At 40.6% G+C, this 21624-nt stretch overlaps 1 protein-coding gene across 1 annotated transcript in view; it reads right to left on the reverse strand.

The window, feature by feature from the left end:
* The window catches only part of LOC147692934 (contactin-3-like), an 830755-nt gene that overhangs the window by 323154 nt on the left and 485977 nt on the right, over positions 1-21624 (reverse strand). The window contains exon 5 of the mRNA XM_086939195.1: positions 11903-11998. Within this exon, the coding sequence (XP_086795321.1) occupies positions 11903-11998 (96 nt within the window). The remainder of the gene's footprint in view (positions 1-11902; positions 11999-21624) is intronic.

Raw genomic sequence — 21624 nt, forward strand, 5'->3', positions numbered from 1 at the left:
TTCTCTAAAGTGCCTTGCTGTCCTTTGGTCCCCATCTGACAACTGTGTTGCACTGCTTTCTACGTTCAGGGATTCTGCTTTTGTACAGGGCATTTTTTCTTCGCCACTAATTATGGAACTCACTTTGCAATGTTTGACCCTTTTGTTATTGTTTTGTTGCTCTGCTCGTGTATTGGGCAGGTCTTGTGTTGCGTCCGAGAATCTCTGTGTTAATAATGCCGCCCAGTCTGCTTCTTGGACACAGTACCTTTGCTCTCCAGCACAGTTGGAGGTCCAAGCGGGTCTTTCACGCCTAGATACTCCAGTCTTCTGTCTCCCGGTTTACCCAGGGTCAGATTATGCGACCAACAGAGGTTCAAGCCGGATCCTGACTCCGTCACTGGTATCCTTCACCCCCTTGCCACTACCGGGCGCTCTACAAAGTAGGGGTCCGCGGCTCAGGCCACTGGCCGCGCATGCCTTGGAATTCACCCTCGGTCTGCGGGCTTGGAGACTGTCACTAGGAGGGGGCGGTGCAATCCAATAGAGGCTATGGCTGAACAGACAAGGTTTTGGATAACAGCGACCCCAGGACAGGGATAGGGGCAGATGGGTTAGATCACCATATAGAACTAACAGTAACATCCTTGCCTTCACCTTGCTCTACCCCAGTTCCCCCAGTTATAGCAAAGGGTAGAGTGTTACCAAAAAGGAAAAGAGAGCCCCAAAAACTTAGCACACGTAAAAAAGTGAAAAAAACATGGAAAACAACTCCAAGCCTAACCGAACCAGAACACATAAGTCAGTATATAACCCAGTTAATTGCACCAGCAGCAATGACACAACAATCGTCTGAGGAGACCATCTGGGAGAAATGAACAGCCCTGCTACAGCCCTTATTGCCACATTTAAATGCAGTAGAAGGTTTGCTAATAACTTTAGTGGCTGGTATCACAGCAAAGGGCGGATTGCTCACAAACAGAGACAAAACATTTGTACAACCACCTAGTAATGCTCACCCTAATACTATGCACCCTACAGGAATACAGAACACCGGGCCAACAAAATCTGCTTAGGGATTAGGAGATCTTCGCTCTGAGATCCTGGACAGTGCACAACCCCGTCATTTGGTAGAGAAGAGGTGGTAGAGACCAGGGAAGTTGATATCCTGAGGGCAGATAAGAGCTATAAAAGGGGCCTAGCGAGGTAGAGGATACCACAAATAGCTGACTTGAATTGCTCTTATGAAAGGCGCCAAACAGGGATCTTAAATAGCAAGGGAGTCTTAAGTTTACCACCTGCTTTATGTCCTTACATGATAATATTGGAAAATCTCCTGACCCTCACACTAGTCCAACAGGAAACAACCACCCATCTGATGGACAAATCGAGACACTGGCTAACAAAGACTGTAAGAATACCACCATATGGTTTCAGGAAAGGCAGTGGGACCGTGGATCTATTCCTGAACTTGCTACTCCTAGCAGAAAAGTACACACAGGCCAAGCAAGAAAATATTTATATGGCCTTCATGGATCTCTCTGCCGCATTCAATTGTGTTAATCATAAAAAGTTGTGGCAAGTTATGGAGCAAATGGGGTGGAGGTCGAAATAATTTGCTTTATAAGACAACTATATGCAGGCGCTACAGCAAAGGTTCGCTATGGTAGGCTGGGTGAATGAACCAGATCATTTAACATCAAAACCGCCGTAAGTCAGGGATGCGTACTCGCACCCTTCTTGTTCTCACTGTATACCAACAAACTAAATGAGTCTCTTAGTAGGAAAAGTTATAGACACCCGAGCTAAAGTAACACACGATTTCCCATTCTGCTGGATGCAGATGATGCGGTCTTGCTAGCACGAACCCCCTTAGCCTTACAAAATTGTATCTCTAACTATGTAGTTTTTATGGAAAATCTTGATCTACATGTGAACAATGCAAAGTCTTTTATTATGTGCATGGGAAAAAGTAAAAGGAAAGGACATAGCAGTTAATTTCTCATATTTAGGCATCAACTTTGATAATAACTTAGATTGGAAAATAATGGTGTCCTCGTGGGTGCCAGTTATAGATGAACAAAAACCTACCCCCAATTTTCAGGTTTGCATCGTCTTTGGGTAACAAACCAATACTAGAGATAGTAAAAATATATGTGGCAAAAAGTTTCAGTGGTCACATTTGGGGCAGCAATATGGGGTATATCCAATGAGGATTCCCTCCAAAAAATAAAGGACAGGTTTACTAAAAGGTTACTGTCTGTTCCCAAGGCATGCAATAATGTAATCACACACAAAGAATTCAGTTTACCCTTCATTTCTGATACAATCAAATTGACTCCTTTGTTACTATGGCTGTCAATCTGGAAACAGGAGAGGGTACAGATAAATCAATGCATTTTAAATGATATGATGAAACTGGGTAATGGGTACAAAATAATGTGGTTAAAATACATAAGGTGTACTCTGGTATCTCTGTGGTTAGGGGCCCTGTATGACCACCCAATGCAATGCAAAACTTTCTCAAAGGTAAAATAATACATATTTTTCTAGAGAAATGCACACAAGAAAAAGAGCACAAAAATAAAGACAAAACAACAGTAACTGCCTATAACAAGAGATCCTTTATAGCACAGGAGCTACCTTCATATCTTGGCCGTGTGACTAACATTCGCCACAGTTTCTTTTTAATAAGGATTAGGTTGGGATATGGAATGATGCTGGGATATCCAGCGAACGTGTTCTCTGACACCTTACTAGAACGATGTCTATGTGACTCTTGAGCCAAAAAATCAATTGTACACATATTGTTTTCTGCCATTTTTATGAAATAGATTGGAAAAGATTCATTGTGCCACTCCTGAAGAAATTCTGTCTGCATAATTATACCTCTGCACTGTGTGCCATGTTACAACTAGAGACCCTGTATTGTAGAAAAAGGTAGGGGCTGATGACCTTTTTCTAAGTTGCCCGGCGCTAACCGCCTGTATACCACTCGAATTACCAAACAAAGAGGCAGGCACTGGAGACTGGAAGGCAGGAAACAGAAGTTTTATTCCGACGGAGCAGAACACATCAAATCAGAGAACATGGTATCTTCTCAGGGTGCTCTGGCCGCATCTCTAAGGCCTGGCCTCTTATACACAGGTTTATGATCTTTATTACAGTTTATTGCATGTGGCACATTCTTGCAAACGCTTTGAAGTATGAAAGGACATCCTCGGAATCCCCGCTTCAGGCCCGTTCCCACACACATTTACAGTTGAAGTCCCCTCCCCGGTCACAACAGGTGACGATTGTTGCGCAGCTGGGCATTCCGTCGATTCATAGAATATATGTGGTTGATCGGATATCATGGGGTGGGGGCTTTGATCAACTCGGGGATCCTTTGATGGGAGAAGCTTCCTACTGTATGGGGGGGCAATAAACAGCATCCGCAGGGCCAGGTGGCAGCCTGGGAACGAGTAAGACAATCGGGCATAGAGGAAAGGGGGGTTTTATCGAAGGACTCAGGATCATGAAAGGAATGGAGGGAGGTGTTGAGCTGGGAACAGGATGGGGTTCCGAGGCAGAGTTGTGCTGAAGAGGGGTTTATGGCCCAAGGCATGTGAGAGCGGGGGCTGTCAGCGCGCGGGGGATGCCTGTGAGGTCAGGAGAGAGAGAGAGAGACGCGCTGGCTGTCGGCGATGGGCAGAGAGGCCATGGTATTTAAAATGGCTGCCGCTTACGCGCACGAATGGGCTCAAAAAGTGGGCATGATGGCGCCGATAATGTTGACACTGCAGTCTAGGTTTTAACAGTATGTTTGCCTGGAGGTGGCTTTGTTCCTCTCTGCAGCTTTTAAAACCCACAGATTAGCAAATATCTGATTAAATGTTTAATCATTTACAATATGCACAATATGAATTAGCAAGATGATATATATATATATATATATATATATATATATATATATATATATATATATATATATATATATATGCGTTTTTTACCTATACTGTTAATAATATTTCTCTTTTAAGATTATTTTATGATAATTTATTGACGTCTGTATATTTTTATCTGAACTTTTTATGCATTTGATTTTAAATGCGAAATAAAGTATTAATTGAATTGACTTTTTTTCATTGTTTTTGTACTTTTAAGGGTTTAACACATTTTCTTAAGTTAAGCTCTGTGCTTCAGCTGCTTGAGGTTGAGCTGAGATTTAAATTAATGAAAGGTTTACTGAACCCAACAAGAATAGTGACCTAGGGCCCGATTTACAGAATGAACTTAAGACTCAATCCTAAACTTACTACTTTTTTGGTATTCACCGAATGCACTTACTCATTTCGGTATTCACAGAAGGCACCTACTCATTTCGGTATTCACAGAAGTTAGTAGTCCTAACTTTAGGACTCCTAAATGCCTTCTGTGAATACCGAAAGTCTTAAAATTTGGATTTTTCTCAATTTAGTAGTAGTAAAGTTAGAACTCCTAACTTTAGAAATCCTAAATGCCTTCTGTGAATACCGAAGGTCTTAAAATTAGGATTTTTCTCAATTTAGTAGTAGTAAAGTTAGGACTCCTAACTTTAAAAATCCGACTTTATAGAAATGTCGAACTCCTTCCAGGCGGAACCTAAATCCAAATATGGGAGACAGGTTCTGTTGCTGTTCTTACGCACTTGTTTCAGGTAATAATTGAGGTCGCCAAAGCAAGGCTTTACCAGTTCAGAGATCAACTATTACAACATTATTTTTTTCAAAACTTATTTACATGGGAGTCTTTTAGAAATAACTGAAAAAAGTGCATATGTATAGCCTCTGAACCAGTTTATCCTATTTAAATTACAGTGCATATTACTTATAGTCAAAGTAGGAGAATATTCATGGTAGATGGACATAGGCATGTTATGGCTCCTTACATTTATTCATTTAGAGTACTTATATCTTGAATACTGATTTCACATAGTTAACGTAGTTTTAACTAACATTCTCAGAGTGCTCTGAGTGTCTTATTTATCCTTTCCAAACCAAGATGGCTTTCACATAGTGAGACTCACAATCCAAATGAGAACAAACGTGAACTAGAATGTGGAAGCCATCTTTGAACAGTGACACGTCAAGGTGCTTACCCTGAAGACCCCCGCTTCCCTTTATCTGTTTTTGTCTTTTTGTGTCCAGCTCATTTTGAAGACTGAATTTTTCTGCAATCACTCCTGGAAGATCCCCATCATGGGATCAGCCGAGTTTCTTCACTGAAAGTGAATTTTTGGGAGTGTTGTCTTCTGTCTTTTTATGACTTGCACGTTTCTTTGAACATGGTTTTGTTTCATGACTGAGTCTTTTGAAGTAAAGTTACTTTTATGTCTGCACATTCTCCCAATCCTTTGAAGACTTTGAACCACACACCTGGTGTGGTTTTGTGAATGCAATATAAACTGCATTCAATGTTATTCAAGGAGGCTGAGGAGTTAGGTTGTGCATGCACATCCCATCACTCTGCAGAAGAGTTTGATTACAATTTAATATTGAATGTTGAAGATGAACCATTTGTGTTCAGAATCACATGTATGTTTCAGAGTGTTATCTATAACGTATATCATACACACAATTTGTTAATTATTGATTGCTCAGTTCAAGACACTATATAGCAATGTTGCTTGTTTTCCCTCTTCAGAACCTGAAATCAAGAGACATAGCCACACCAGGTTTTAGAGAATGTGCTATGCAGTGATATGTGTCTTTCCCAATTCCCCTTTCCTCTTGTCTTCTTGGAATGTCTTTTTAGCCTTCTCCAAGTACAAGGGGGGGGCGAGAAGGAACATGATTGAAGTCTAGACATGGCTGCAGTAGAACCTTGAGTCTAACCCATTGTTTCTGTCAGACTGAAGTGCATTAAAAATATAAAGGGTTTCTCTGTCTGTGCACTTGGCTGCTAGGAATCACCATCAGTTTTCTTTTGCAAGCATTTGACTTTTTATTCTCATTGCATATGTGTGTAATATATATTTTATATTTTTGTATGTATCTATTGCACCAGTTTGTTAAGGTCACATTGTTGTATATTTATCTTTCTTCTATTTCCTTGCTCTACTTTAGTTCTTACCTGTGTCATTCATTCCAGAATGTACATGGCTCTGTCTCCTTCTAGTGTTCTAGCTGGTGACAGTTTGTGCCTGGCCAGATTGCGTTGAGGTTGCTTTACTTGTTTTCCTGCAATAAACCTCTATTGCTACACCTGTGGTCTCCCAGCTATTTACTACAATTTTGGCGACGAGGATGGGATACAACGGGATCAGGTTGAGAGCATTTTCAGCCTCGTTTTCAGCGGCGGCCATCTTATCTTCAAGTGTTTGCCTTCCAAGCCTCATTTTGACTGTAATCCTAGCCTCATTTTCAGCGGCAGCCGTCTTTGCCTTCAAGTGTTTATCTCCCAAGTCTCGACTTCGACTGGCAGCCGTTTTTAGTTGTTTTAAAGCGGAATTTTTTCGTTTCAAGCTCAAACTCCTGCCTGGTCCTGTCGCAGTTCTCTACTATCGTTTTGGACACTTTTTGAATGGGAAGAGGTATGTTACTATAATTCCAAACTTTCTCCTGTTGTGCAAAACCTGTGTTTATTTTATGTTTCACTCTGCATAATTAGTGAACATGGCACAACAATTTGTAGTAACTTTGCCTCCTCAGTTCTTACCTGAACCTGGTGTCCCTGAGATACCTTGGGAAGACTGGTACATTATGTTTGACAATTACCTGGAAGCACTTGATGGACAGGAATTTTCACCCAAAAGGAAAAAGGCTATCCTTTTGAGCACTCTGGGCAAGGAAGGGCAGAGGGTTTTTAGATTTCTACCTATCACACTTGGAGCTAGTGGACATGATATTGATGAGTTTAAGGAGGCGGTTGATCGCTTGGAGATCAGATTTGCAAAGGAGGAGAATCTGATTATGAACCGCTATAAATTCTATACACAACGCCAAAAAGAGTCAGAAACAATAGATGATTTCGTGGCCAGACTTAGAGAGCTTTCTATAAAGTGTAAGTTCGGTTCTATGAACGACAAGCTCATAAGAGATCAATTAGTCGTCCAGTGCTCAAGTAAGAAAATCCAAGAGAGGCTATGGGTAGCTAAGAACCCGACCTTGAAAGATGCAATTGATTTGGCCAAAGTAATTGAGGAGTCTAGTAAGTGTATGAAGGCTCTAGATTCACACAAATCTACTCCACATCAAGAAGTTTCTGTGGTTACCGACAAAGGTGGTGTTGCGGAGTGTGAACACTGTTCTGGAGACAATGTTGCTGTAGTGAAAAACAGACCCAGACCCTTTGCCAAGAAAACCTCAGTAAGCAAAGTCTGCAACAGGTTTGGCAGTAGCAGTCACTCTTCCGACGCGAGGTTTTGCTTTGCCTCAAACAAAGAGTGTTTGAAGTGTGGGAAAGTTGGACATTTCTCCAAGATGTGCAAGGCCAAAGCCAGACAGAGAGTGAATATTGTTGATGACTACGTTGATAATTCTGGAGTTGAACCCGATAGACTTCTGGTCATTGACGATGTTGATGTCATCTGTGATGATCCAAGACAAACCAGACCCAAAGCCATATTCAAGATTGACTCCCACGAGGTGTTGTTGATGGTTGACACCGGTTCTCGCCATACCATTATACCCAAGTCTACTTTCGATGCCTTTTGGGAGGGGGTGAATTTACACCGCAGTGATATTTCCCCTAAGGGTTTCAATGGCCAGAACATTGAAATCCTTGGTTTCTTTGAATCTGAGATTACATTTGAGAAGAGGTCTATTTTTGGGAAAGTTTATGAAGCAAAGTTTAAGAACCAAATAATGGTGGTTGATGATGACTCCATTGAGTTTATTCTGTCTGAATTTGGGTCTGTGTTCAGGGAGGAGTTGGGTGAGCTTTGGGGGTATGCCCACCTTATAAAGTTGAAGAAGGGAAGTTTGCCTGTGCAACATCGTGTAAGGAGGATTCCCATCTCCATCCGCAGTGATGTAAAACTCTTAATTGAAGAGATGCTCCAGTCTGGTGTAATTGAGCCTACAGAAGCATCAGCATGGGTTTCGCCCGTCGTGATTTCTAAGAAATCAGACGGAAAATTGAGATTCTGTGTGGACCTCAGGTCCCTAAACAAGTGTGTCGTTGCGGACACCTTTCCTTTACCCAACATTACGGAGATGGTTTCCACTCTTCAGGGGGCGAGATATTTCTCCAAACTCGATCTGAAGAGTGCCTACCATCAGGTTAAGCTCCATGAGTCCTCGAAGCATCTTACCGCCTTCATCACTCCAGAGGGGATCTTTCAATTTACTCGTCTTCCCTTTGGGTTGATTTCGGCGGCGAGTGTCTTCCAAAGGTTGGTCAGCGAAATCTTTAAGGGACTCAAAAATGTGGTATTCTTTCAAGAAGACATCTTGGTCTTTGGAGAGTCTGTGGCTGATCACAACCTTGTTCTCAGGAATGTTCTACACAGAATCTGGGACACTGGCCTTACATTACGTAGGGAGAAGTGTTCTTTTCTTGTGGAGAACATTGAGTACTTGGGACATGAAATTTCAGTCAATGGAGTCAGACCCAAGAGGAATCTTCTTGATGCAATACGCTTAGCCCCTTGCCCGTCTGACAAGGACCAGTTGCGGTCATTCATGGGCTTGATCGAATACTACTCCAAGTTTGTGGAGAAATTCTCAGAGAAGACTTTGCCTCTGAGGACCTTGCTGAAGAAGGGTTGCAAGTTCTCATGGGGTCCTGAAATGGAAGCTTGCTTCAATGAGATTAAGGAGGCTATCTGCAGTGCTAAGGTTCTGGCACCCTTTGATACTGCCAAGTCCTCCACTTTGTTGGTAGATGCCAGTGCCTGTGGCCTTGGTGCAGTCTTGCTTCAGTCCCACAAGGACGGCGACAGGCCGGTTGCCTTTGCCTCACGTACTCTTTCGAAATGCGAACAGAACTATTCTGTTATCGAGAAAGAGGCTTTGGCTGCTGCGTGGGGTGCTCATCATTTTCGACCCTACCTATGGGGCACCCGTTTCAACCTTAAGACTGACCATAAACCCCTCATCCGCATTCTTTCTCCCGGGGGAGGGGCATTTGGTTCTCCAAGGTTGGCAAGGTTGGCCTCTAAACTCCAGGAATACCACTTTGACATTTCTCACATCTCTGGGTGGAGGAACTTCCAGGCCGACTGTCTGTCTAGGTTGGCTGTTCCGTCTGGCGCTGATGTTGGTTTCAGTCTGGAGGGTTATGACGAGAACGTTGCCTGAATCGATGATGTTCTTCTATTATCTGAGAGCTCCTTTTCTCGTTCTGAGTGGGTGGATGCCATGTCCAGGGATAGTGTGTTACAGGAGGTTATCCAGCTCATCAAGTTGGGTTCCCGCAGGGAGAGCTGTCTCCATGTCTCTGTCCGTCCTTTTCTTAAAGTCATTGATGATTTGTCTGTTTGCAATGACAACGTCATAATGCGTGGTGACAAATTTGTGCCTCCCGCTGACTTGAGACCAAAGCTAATTTCTTTAGCACATGAGGGTCACCTTGGCCAAACCCTCACGCAACAGCGTCTTAAGTTGAACTTCTGGTGGCCCGGTATGGACTTCATGGTTTCCTCATGGGTTGAGGACTGTTATACCTGCAAGGTGGGTGAGAAGAGACTTAAGGTTTCTGTGGGGTCTGAGATGGGTGCGCTGCAGTTCCCCGAAATTCCGTGGCACACCATCTGCTTAGATTTCATAGGTCCCATGGCCGAACTGCCTCTTGCTCAGAGATTTGCTGTCGTCATTGTCGACTGCCATTCCAAGTGGTTGTCTGTGGAGTTTCTTAAGGATATTACTACGGCTACTACCATTAAACATCTTAAGTCTGTATTTTTTAGAGAAGGTTTCCCTAGTGTTCTTATAACCGACAATGGCACACAGTTGGTTTCGCATGACATGCAAGCCTTTTTGTCTGATTGTGGTATTTCCCACCATAGGACCTCCCTCTACAACCCCCAGGGGAATGGCCTTTGTGAACGCCTTAATAGATTGGTGAAAGGTACTGTTCAAATGGCTCTCTCCAGTGGTTCTTCTGTCTCTTCCCTGGTTAGTGAAATGGTCTATGCGTACTGTACCACCCTTCATGGTTCCCACACCAGATCCCCTTTTGAGATGATGAGGGGTAGGGTTCCCAGCACCAAACTCATTCCCTCTTGGCTCAAGGACTTGGTCTGTCAGTCTCTTTTGGGTGATGTCTCTTGTAAGGGCCCTGTGTGTTCGCCTGGTAAGTGTGCTTCAAGTAGGAGTTCTGTAGGTCTGCCTTCTAAGGTTCCTTCTCGCAGACCTCTTGTAGGCGATAAGTCCTCTGTTAAAGTTGTTGCTGGTAAACTTGCGAAAGGTGACCTTGTCAAGGTAAAGTCTGGTCGTGTTTCAGGTGGTTTGTCCAAGTTCCGTGGTCCATTCCTTGTTAAGATGGTCTATCCTCACTATGTTGTCCTCTCTAATGGGGAAAAATGGAATTTAAGGAGGGTAGCCCTCTATCAGAAAGCTGGTGTTGGTCCCGTTGTTGGTTCTGGTCCTGCTCTCCTTCCTGCTCCTGTCCAGGATCTTTCCTCTTCAGGGTTCATGTTTGTTCCTTCTCAGGATCCGGCTCTTGTGGTTCCTGCTCCTGTGAATGTCCTGGCTAGGGGCGATGGCGGGGGGGATGCTCCTGATCCCGTTGTGTCCGTTCCCAATTCCATTGCTGATCCTGATCCCAATCCCATTGCTACTTCAAGTTCCCCTTTGACTGCCACCAGACCTCAAAGGTGCCACAGACCTCCTGCTTATTTGAATGATTTCTGTTGCGATTAGGCCTTTTAGAGGGGTGACGTGTGTCCCTTTCAATGCTTATTAGTTCTATGATGTTTTCAAACACTTATTAGTTCTGTGATGTTTTCAACTTTTGTCTTTACCTCAGAAATTCTTCTTTAGTCTTGTGTTAAGTTTCCTTTCCATGACATGCTTTCCTTTTCGTGTTAAGTTTTCTTTCACTTTTTTTTGTTTTATTCTACGAGAGGAGATGTGTTGTATATTTATCTTTCTTCTATTTCCTTGCTCTACTTTAGTTCTTACCTGTGTCACTCATTCCAGAATGTACATGGCTCTGTCTCCTTCTAGTGTTCTAGCTGGTGACAGTTTGTGCCTGGCCAGCTTGCGTTGAGGTTGCTTTACTCTGTTTTCCTGCAATAAACCTCTATTGCTACACCTGTGGTCTCCCAGCTATTTACTACACACATCTATTGTTTTTGTCAATAGTTACTGTTTCATGGATTGTACATAAGCAGTAAATTTATTTTCCTTGTTTTTAAACTGAACTTAATTTTTCATCAAATTTCTTTAATGCCTAGTACAAATTGTTTTTTTATGAAGCATAGCTTGACTTTATGTGACCTATGCAAGGTCTTTATAAAAGATAGAACATATTTGGTTGAAAAGGAAAACACAGAGAATATAGAAGCCCACAATAAATCACACAAATGTATGGCTCCTTATATTTATTCATAGAGAGCACTGATATCTTGAATACTGAATTCACATATTTAACATTGAATGTAGTTGTATGTTTCTCTGAGTGTCTTATGTATCCTTTCCAAACCAAGATGGCTTTCACATAGTGAGACTCACAATCCAAATGAGAACAAATGTTAACTAGAATGTGGTAGCCATCTTTGAACTCTGACAAATCAGGGTGCTTTTTATTGAAAAGGTATTGAAACAATTGTTACTTTTTGGCACTTAAAAACAATAAGATGCATTTATCTGTAGCAATGTGGTACACCTTAGACTAGAACTGAACAAACTGAAGTGGAAACTTAGTAAGTTGCTCAAAGACCATCTGAGTCTGAATGGAAACCTTTAACACAATACAATGTTAGAAAAATAAATCAATCCTATAATGTTCATCCTACCTCCGGCATGGGGCGGGGGTTCACAAAGTAGCACAACTCCCTGTCCGTCACGAACAGAAACAATTCTTCTTGTTTTAGTTTTAAAGTTTTCAAGATCTGATAAAAATAAAAGACAGGATTTGAGAAATGCAACATAACATTTGTAATAATGTCTTTGAATAAGACTTGTGTTAAAAAAGACTAACTGACAATTCCCAATAATAGAATTTCTACAGGTACATCCAACTTTAAGATAACTTTAATTATATAATTTCCAATTAGAAGTACTTCATGAGGGACACACTGCCAAGATCTGTGCCATGGCTTAATTTCAGTAAAGTCAGTCATATATAGAAACAGGACAGGAAGTAGTAGTGTTTTCATGAACACATTTTTAAATGAGCTTAGAATGGTCTTACAGCCTGCATAGCACTATTGCTTTACTGGTAGTGACATAACGTTTCACTTCTTAAGAATAAAGAATATTTGTTGTGTAATATTTAAATATATTTGTATATTTTCTGATACTTGTAAATAAAGGCATGCCCCAGAAAGGCTCAGGACCGAGAGTAACCAAAATGTTTTTGTTTCAAAATGTTTTTATTGAAATTTTTCCTAGAAAGAGCATCGAAAGCATTACATATGCAACAATTCTCAATATTATCATCCGTCCTGGTATACAGTTCGTTCATAAAAATTAAATTTTTCTCTCGAGTCCAAGCGGGTTAGTATTTAAACATACAACACAGTCTCAACAGGACATGTTGCATATCCGGAAATGTAAGCTAATAGCCTGCTACCCTCTCTAGAGAGTAACATGAAAAGGAAACTTAATTAACTCTAAGGGAAAGAAAAAAAAGAAAAAATAATTTGAAGATGTCATGATGCAAAAAAAGCGAAGATAAATGGGCTTGATGTTTGGGGCGTCGGAGTCATCGCCCCGGTAGTCAGCGCAGTATTGATACCTCCCTTCTGTGTTGGGTAGTTAGATGAGAAATAAAGGGAGGGCCCTAAGCCTTGGATTGCAAATTGTCAAATGGAGCCCCTCTGAAAGGTAGCTGACCAAAGGAGGGCAAATGTAATCAAAACCTTTCCTGGTGTCTTCCCTGATATCAGTCAATCGCTCTAGAGCCAAAGCCCGTCACAATCTTGCGTGCCACTGGGTTAGGGAAGGTGCCTCTTGTTTCTTCCAGGCTGCAGCTACTGCCATTTTGAAAGCCCCAAGCAAAGCAACAAAACAGATTTGTCACTCTGTGTCGGTCTTTTCAGGAGTGGGTTCCGAACCTCCAACAAAACCTGTTCCATAGAGGTGGGAATGGGGTAACCTAGAATAATTTTTAGTTGGGACAGGATCTCCTTCCAGAAAGGTTTGATGACAGGGCAGTCCCACGAAATATGTCCGAAATTGCCAAGGAGCCCACATCCCCTCCAGCGCCAATCAGAGAATCCTGGGAAAATTAAGTGTAGTTTCTGAGGGTTCAGATACCTGTCATACATAATTTTGTAGTGTGCCTCCCGGAGATACATAGAATGATCAAATGTTTGTGCCTACAGTTCTAAAAATGGCATGATGACTTCGCAGAAATGAGCGCTGCAGACGGTTGCCCATTTTTAAATAACAAATTCATTACAAACTGCACTTGTGCAAGTGATTTTGCATGTCTATTTCTAAAGAAATACCTGTAGATAAACAGCAGCCCAAGCAGATGTAGATGTAATTTGTAAACTGTTCTTTAAAACCGGTTGCACATTTTGTTGCCACACATTGATATCTACTACTGGAAATGAAAATTGGATTGGTTGGAAAAACTGACATGATATAGTGCAGTAGCAGTAGTTTAATGAGACTGAACTGGACATTACATACCCACTTTTAATAAAGTTATTGGAATTTAGAACCCCTGGATTCCAAGAACTGTGTAATAGTTACACCAATTACTGTTAATTACTGAGCTAAAACAAAACGTAACATCTGACATTAAAAGCTATATAAAAACATATGATCAATAAATGCCCATCAGCAGCATTGGTTTAGGTCAAGAAATAGAGCACAACTTAGAATTGGATGGTAATGTAAAATTCTCATATTTAAGGGGGTAGTAGTAATTGTTATATGGTAAATTTCCCACAAGTACCAAACGTTTCAATTGAGAATGTACTGCTTCCTTCAGGACAGACAACTCTTCAGAGAAGTATAGCTTTGGGAAAAACAATCTTAGATGGCTATATTCTCCAAGTTAACATAATATTACAGGAATGAAGACTCGGGAGGAAACATCCATGGTTTACGAGCTATATTTATTACTACAAGCTAAGAGACCAAAAGGCATTGATAAATCGTTAATGTGCGAGTCCCAAATTGACTTTCCTCCAGAATGCAGGAATATTTTAATTTGACCCAAATGAAGAAAATTGAAAAAGCACAAGGCCTTTTTAGGATAAAAGCTTTTGTTAAGAGCAGTTTACAGTAATGATCTGACATTTCTTTTTAGAGAAGCCATCCAGTGAAGGATGTTACAATACATCAAAAAACCCTAGCTAATACCATTAAACAAAATAACATTCCTTTTGGTGAAAGTTAGACATGGCTGGACTGCAAACTCAAAGAAGCCCTTGCATTGTTGTCAGGCCAGCCCCCAGGGGAAGGGGGGATGCATTATGAAGCACTTGTGTTTTTGTTACTGGGGTGATATTGCAGCACTGCTTCAAAACCAGACCCACTGCTGCAAACATAGCCCCTATCCTTCCAGCTTCCCAGGGAAAGCCCTGCTGTTAGAGATGCATGACTGAGCAAAGAGAACTGTCTTTTTTCTCCACACTATTTATCCCTTATTACTACTAACTTTCCAGGATTAAATCTATGCACTTATTTACTCAGAAATGATCAAAGGTAATGAGTTTTGGGCTGTTTCTGGAATATTCTTTACCTATGAAATATGACTGAAGATACATGTATTCTAATAAAGAAGATGATTAGATGCCACGGCTATCAAGGTGATTTGAAACAGTCAGCAAATTAACCACCTGAAGCTCAGTTATAGTACTCTATTTCAAAGTTCAAAGTTTATTGCTAGATCAAAATTATATATTTCATCATCAAGAACTTATAACATAGCAAAATACAATATAAAACATAGCAATTGATTATAATAAACACATAAGATCCCAGAATTCTCATCTATTCATAAATAATAACGTAAAAGTAGAAAAAAAACTCTGAATCCCAATGTTCCCCACATTGAGTTTTAGAAGTTTTTTTTTTACTTTTTACGTTATTATTTGTATTTACATATTGTATTTCGATATTTCTATATTTCAGCTAACTAAAACTGCTGAATTTCTTTGGTTTTGTGTATGTGAAATCTTAGCCTAACTATAACATCCCTGTAACCTTTAGTTTTCTTTAGTAAATATCTAAGGTTTTTTTATATCCTATTTCCTAACTACAATAGCCCTGTAACCTTTGTTTTAGTCAGTAAATTTCCAAGGTCTTTTAAATGCTAATTCCTAACTATTACTTACCTGCAACCTCTGTTTTTGTGAGTTAATTTCCATGATTTTTTAAATAGCAATGGTGTTTGCAGAATGGTGTAGAAAGGGGCCAGACGTCTGACCAGTTCTCAGGCATCCAGCTAAGTAGGACTTACAGAAAGGACCAGAAGGGCTTCTTGGTCCCCAAGGTCCTTTAGCATCCAAGAGAACGTTATTCCCCAACCAGTAGTGTGCCAGGAGATGCATGTGCAGAGTGGTGCAGAAAGGGGGCATGGCCTCCAAAGACCTCTTCGCAAACTGACTGTTTGGAATTTGCTGGAGGTAACAAGGGGGATAGTTGGCTCCCTAATACCCTCAATAGCAAAGGAGACTTCATCCCCTAACTAGTACTATGCCAATAGTCGCGCCTGCAGAGTGGTGGAGAAAGGACGTCCTTGATGATTGCACAGGTAGTGCCTGTATAATGCTATGAGTGCCATTGCCAAGGACACACTGCGAATACCAGGTGTTTTTAACAAAGTGTAAAACACATATATAGATATATTTTACATAAGGTTTCAGTGTAGCTAGTTAGCAAGATGCTAATTTAACTTTCCCCTTTGTATTCATTTGTCAGAAATGCATTTTCCCTCTTCACAGCAACACCAAAGGTCTCAATGACATCAGTAGTCATGAATACTAAGGACAAAGTCTAAAACAGATATATAGGCATATTTTACACAAAGTTTGAGTCTAGCTATTTAGTAACATATTGGTTTACCTAAATATTAACAACACATTTATAAAAAAAAGCAGTTAAAAAAAATAACTTTAAACATCAAAACTAACAAATAGAACATAATTACCAAACATTCATCAAGCTAAGGATTCTCATCGAAACTGATTTAAAAAATTGTGCTGGTATTTAACTTTTTTAAACTATTTTCACAAAAATAAAGTGGCATGAAAAGAACCAGAAGGATGACGTTCATGTTATATCATCTTAAAACATATTATAGAAAACATCTCCAAATGCTGATCAAGCAGTTGGAAGCTGGAGTCCCATCTACATCAGTGGCTGTAGCAACAATTCCAGGCCAGAAAGTCCCTTCAGAGGTGCAAACTAATACACCAGATATGGCTCGAGAGTTTTCAAGAATGGCCACGTTTTGCATGTAAGCATAGGAGAATTTAGCGAATTCGCAAATTGCGAATTTGCGAATTTGCGATCCGCAAAATCAGCGAATTTGTGGATTTTGCGGATTGTGTGGGTAAAGGCCGGGCGGGAAAATGGTGCACATCGCTAGTGTGAGGGGCAGGGCCAAACGGGCGAGGCTTAAATGCGAGTTCACATGCCTCTTGTGTACATAAAAGGACAGACAGATCAGAGAAGCTCGTGGTCACAGGAACTGCACAGGGATTGAGCTCGTGAAAGTCAATAATGCAAAGGCCTCCATCAAGCATCATAGCTATTTATCGACAATAGATATGGGGAGAACGCACACCTGCCCAGCCTCGACAAAACTCACATTTTTGGGGGGGCTGATTAACTTTGCCATCACACCGAAGAGCACCGGGGTCCCTCGAGTGAGCTGTCCTAGTGGGTAAGGGGCTGGAAAACGGTGCACATCGCTAGTGTGAGGGGCAGGGCCAAACGGGCGAGCCGTATATGCAAGTTCACATGCCTCTTGTGTGCATAAAAGGACAGGCACGGATCAGAGAAGCTGCACAGGGATTGAGCTCGTGAAAGTCAATAATGCAAAGGCCTCCATCAAGCATCATAGCTAATTTTCGACGATAGATATGGGGAGAACGCACACCTGCCCAACCTCGACAAAACTCACATTTTTGGGCTGTAACTCTTTTAGGATGGCGCCGGCAAGCTGCCAGCGCCATCCTAAAATAGTTACTAAATTAGCTTCATCAGGAAGCACAAATAGATAAAATAAAGCAGGTGCTCGAGCACCTTCTTTATTTTATCTATTAGTGCTTCCTGTTGAAGCTAACTTAGTAACTATTTTAGGATGGCGCTGGCAGCTTGCTGGCGCCATCCTAAAATAGTTACAAGTTAAACAGGCTTGAACTTTTGCCCCCCAAATCCGGCGCTCGCGGATTTCGCGGATTTTCAGTAAATTCGCGGGAGTTCGCGGATCGCGGATTTACCGAAAATCCGCGAAATCCGCGAGCGGAACGGATTTTGCGCTCACCCTTAATTGCATGGACTGTAGTGTTGTTATATGAGCTGGTGAGAATTGTGTTACAGCTATTCTCAATGCTGCCAAAAATCATACCTGCTATTTTTATTCCCCTTCCTTATATTTTTGCACATTTCATAAGAGGAGCTCTTAGTGAGCCGCAAGAAAGCAACACAAAACGGAAAGACCCTCGACTTCAATAGCAGCCACAACAACACTGAAGAAGAGAGTCCATTCAAAAGTCCAATCTCAACTTCAAGATTTGGCTCCACAGTTCTCCCCGATGGATTCATACTGTATGGATTGTGGAGTTGTTGTGAGTGTTGGAGACTAGTCCATAATGGCCCTTGGTAATGCTGCAGACAATATTAAATGTTGACTTTTATTTTTTGGGCCATTCATAGTTTTTATACATTAGCCAGCATTTTATTATCTTACAAAATGGGTATCTAATATCTATATGTTGTTGATGTTATTGTCTTCTAATTCATTGTAACACTACTTACATATATTTTGCCGTATAGACAAGTCAAATCATTCCTCTACAAATAAATACATGGGTAACTTTTGCCAAATACCTTTATTTACTTTTTAAATATAAGTCAACAGTCTGTGTTTAAATCTTCTAGTAAGTACATCGACAACATATACAAACATGCTCTGGTTTTTTCGACAACACTGTGTTATATTTTGTAATCACTTCTTTAAAACTATCAACTCTAATATATGCCTCTTGTTCTGCAACTCCTCCACTGAACAACTCTTCATTTTCCTAGAATCCTGCTCAGGACCAAAGAAATGAAACTGCACATAACCACAAACCTTTTCTCCATCTGCCACACCACCAAAAGTACTCTATTCATTTCTCATAAACATAAAGCAGGATTTTTCACATGGTACAGCCTCCTAAGTAAAGTTCGCATTGCTGAGTGGTATAACTTATTTTGTGTTTTAAACTTCAACTTGGAAAGATACGTTGGAATTTTCTTAATATATCAATGGATTGCTGTCTAATACTAAAAACATTACTACAATTCCATTTGTATACAGGACTCTGACTATGCCTCTCTTGTACCTCTTCTGCAATAACTTCTTCCACATTCTAGATACCATCATCTCTTTTGCTATAGGACTACCATTCTTCATTTCATAGCATTGTGTTCTTTTATCAATAACATGAACTAATCTGTTATCCTGGAGATAGCTTTCCTCATTAATGAAAGGCTCTGTACAAGAAGTATATATCCATTCTCCACTTAAAACTGTACAACAGTTAATTCTATTCTCTAATCTAAAACTTTTGGTTTTGTCTCCTCATGCACAACACTATTTTGTAAGACTCTTCTTTCCATTTAGAATCAAAGTGAAAAGACTCCTCTTCTCAACTACTCACTCAACTCGTTCTTTCTGATTCACTGCATCTCTCTTTCATCTACACTTTCAAAAATGTATCACTAGATTAACAACCACTCTACAACGAAACACCCTGGGTCTGATTTCCTTAAACTGTTTCTGTCTCCTGTTTATGTTGTGTCCATGTTTGTTACAATCTTTTCTCTTCCTCCAATGTACACTTTGTCCACACTTGTTGTTTCTCATAGTCATAATTATTTTTTCTTTAGTTTGTAATCTTTCCAAATTTCCACATATATTTTTAAGAAATTACTTTGTCCTCTTACCATTAGCTCTTTTTTCTTTCTGCACTTTTTCAGCATTTTGCCCCTTTTGTAACTCATTTCTGCAGAAATACTTTAGTTGCTTCTGTTGCTTTTGTAGACATTCTTATTGAGTCTACTTATGTATATCTTTTTTCTGTTAAGAAATGCGTATATTTTAATTTTTACCCTAGCCAATGTACAAACTACTTTAGTACTGACTTACATATAATACAAAAACAGTTTTGCAGTTGTAAATCTACAGATTAACCTAGCTATATTACTACATGCACTTACTTCAATATAGCAAACCCAAAGCAAAACACAAAACTTTATTTATTAGTTACCTTTTAACATTTTACCACCCTGTCCTACAATACAGCTGGAACATATCTCACTTCTAACATTTACATGGTGAAAGACCAGTTTACCCCTTCTGTAGTAAATTTTAAAATGATCATCAAGCCAAGGAAGCGTATTTACAAGCCCCATGCACCAAAGCATCACTTTTTTAACATGCCATTGGCATAGTGTAATGCTCCATATGTACACAGCCATGTAAAGTCACTCTGCATGGCTTTTCATGACCTTGTAAATATGGGCCCTTTTCACGCAGCACTTTGTGTGAAAGGAGCATGCCATGTGTATTGCTTTGGGTGTTCCCACACAACACCCATGCCGTTTGCCACATTCCCATATTCACAATGATTAGTTTACCTGGGAATACATCAGAATTTTACCTCCCCTCCTCCCCCCCAGGGGAGGTGAAGCGAGGTACAGCAAGGAGAAATATTAGTATTTTGCTTTGTTTTTTCCTCTTTCTATGCTTGCTGCATTCTGGAGCACACCTCTCATTATTGTTTTTGTGCAGGAAGGTGTGCCTTCCTGCACAAAAGCAATCATCCCGCAACACAGGCACCCTTGCACACTGCTGCTAGGGTGCCTCCATTGAAGCATGAGAGCCAGTTGTGTGCAGGGATCCATCATAGTGTTGCAAATAGAAAGCATCCCTGTGCTTTGAAAGTAATGCAGCACAGCACAGCCAAATGCCTTGTGGCTCTGCGCCACATTATCAAAGTGTAGAAGTACATACAGTGTCTTAACACTGTAAATCCCCAAACACACCAAAAGAGCTATTAGTGTGCCTCTCTACCACTGTGTCACTAGTATATTTAGTAATTCAGTACTTTTCTACTCAAATATCAGGTTTACATTTTGGGAAATGCTGCATATACAAATCTGCACATTAAACTATATACAAACTTAATATTTTAATAATTCTTCTTGCTAAGAGTGTGTAACAGGTTGCATATATAATTCTCTACATGGTTCTAAAGGACTACATATTCCTCAACAAAACTTGTAAATACATGCGTTTGTAGTTGAATACATCAATACTCCCCGGATGATTGAATGAGTGCATAGGTAGTGACTAGGTGATTCCCTGAGGTTACAAGTAGTGAGTAGATGGTTCCTTGATTATGTCATAACTCCATTTGTCGTTACATATTGGCATACTTACTACTGCCTGTGTGTTTGCATGAGTATACCACTAGTATATTGGTGTTTGAATGAGTGCATGAGTATAGCCTGAATGATTAGATAAGTGCGTGACTAATGCTCCAATAATTCAATACATGCATAGATACTGGTGGGATGATAAAATGAGGGCAATTCTAGTGCCTGGATGATTGCAAGAGTGCATACATAGTATATCGGTGATTTATAGAGTGCATGGATAGTGCAAACAAGATTGTTTAAGTCCATGCATAGCACCTAGCCTATTGGTTGAGTGGATGAACAGGTGAATATTGTTTTCCAGCAATTGGATGCTGCCCATTTGTTTTTGATTCAGTGAACAGGTAGTGCCTGGATGTTTAGATAGCTACATGGGTAGTGCCTGGAGAATTGAATAAGTGCATCAGTAGTGCCTGGCTAATTAGATGAGGGCATGACTAGTGTCTGAGGGACTGCATAATTTCATTGTTTAAGCTTGAGAGATTGGATGAAAGTGAGTGTTCTGTTGGTGTGATTGTATTAGTGCTAGACTATTGCTTCAGTAATTAAATGACTGCATAGGTACTGGATGGGTGATAGGTTTACTACAATGGTAGTCTCTACGTAATTAGATGAGTGCATGAGTAGAGCCTGAGTGTTTCATCAGTGCATGTATGTGCCTCAGTATTTTAATGACTGCATGGGTTGTATATGGGTGTTTAGATGCCTGCATAGGTTCTGGGCAAATCTTATGATTGCATAGTTACAGTTTTGTTCATTGCATACGTCAATAGTACCTAGGTGGTTAGATGAATGTATGGGTAGGACCTGCATAGTTCCATAGCTACATACTTTCGGCCTGCCTGATTGCAAGAGTACATGTGTAGTGGCTGGGTAATTGAAAAACTCCATGGATAGCGAATCA

This window comes from Lissotriton vulgaris, chromosome 9, assembly GCF_964263255.1.
Source record: "Lissotriton vulgaris chromosome 9, aLisVul1.2, whole genome shotgun sequence".
Lineage (NCBI taxonomy): Eukaryota > Metazoa > Chordata > Amphibia > Caudata > Salamandridae > Lissotriton > Lissotriton vulgaris.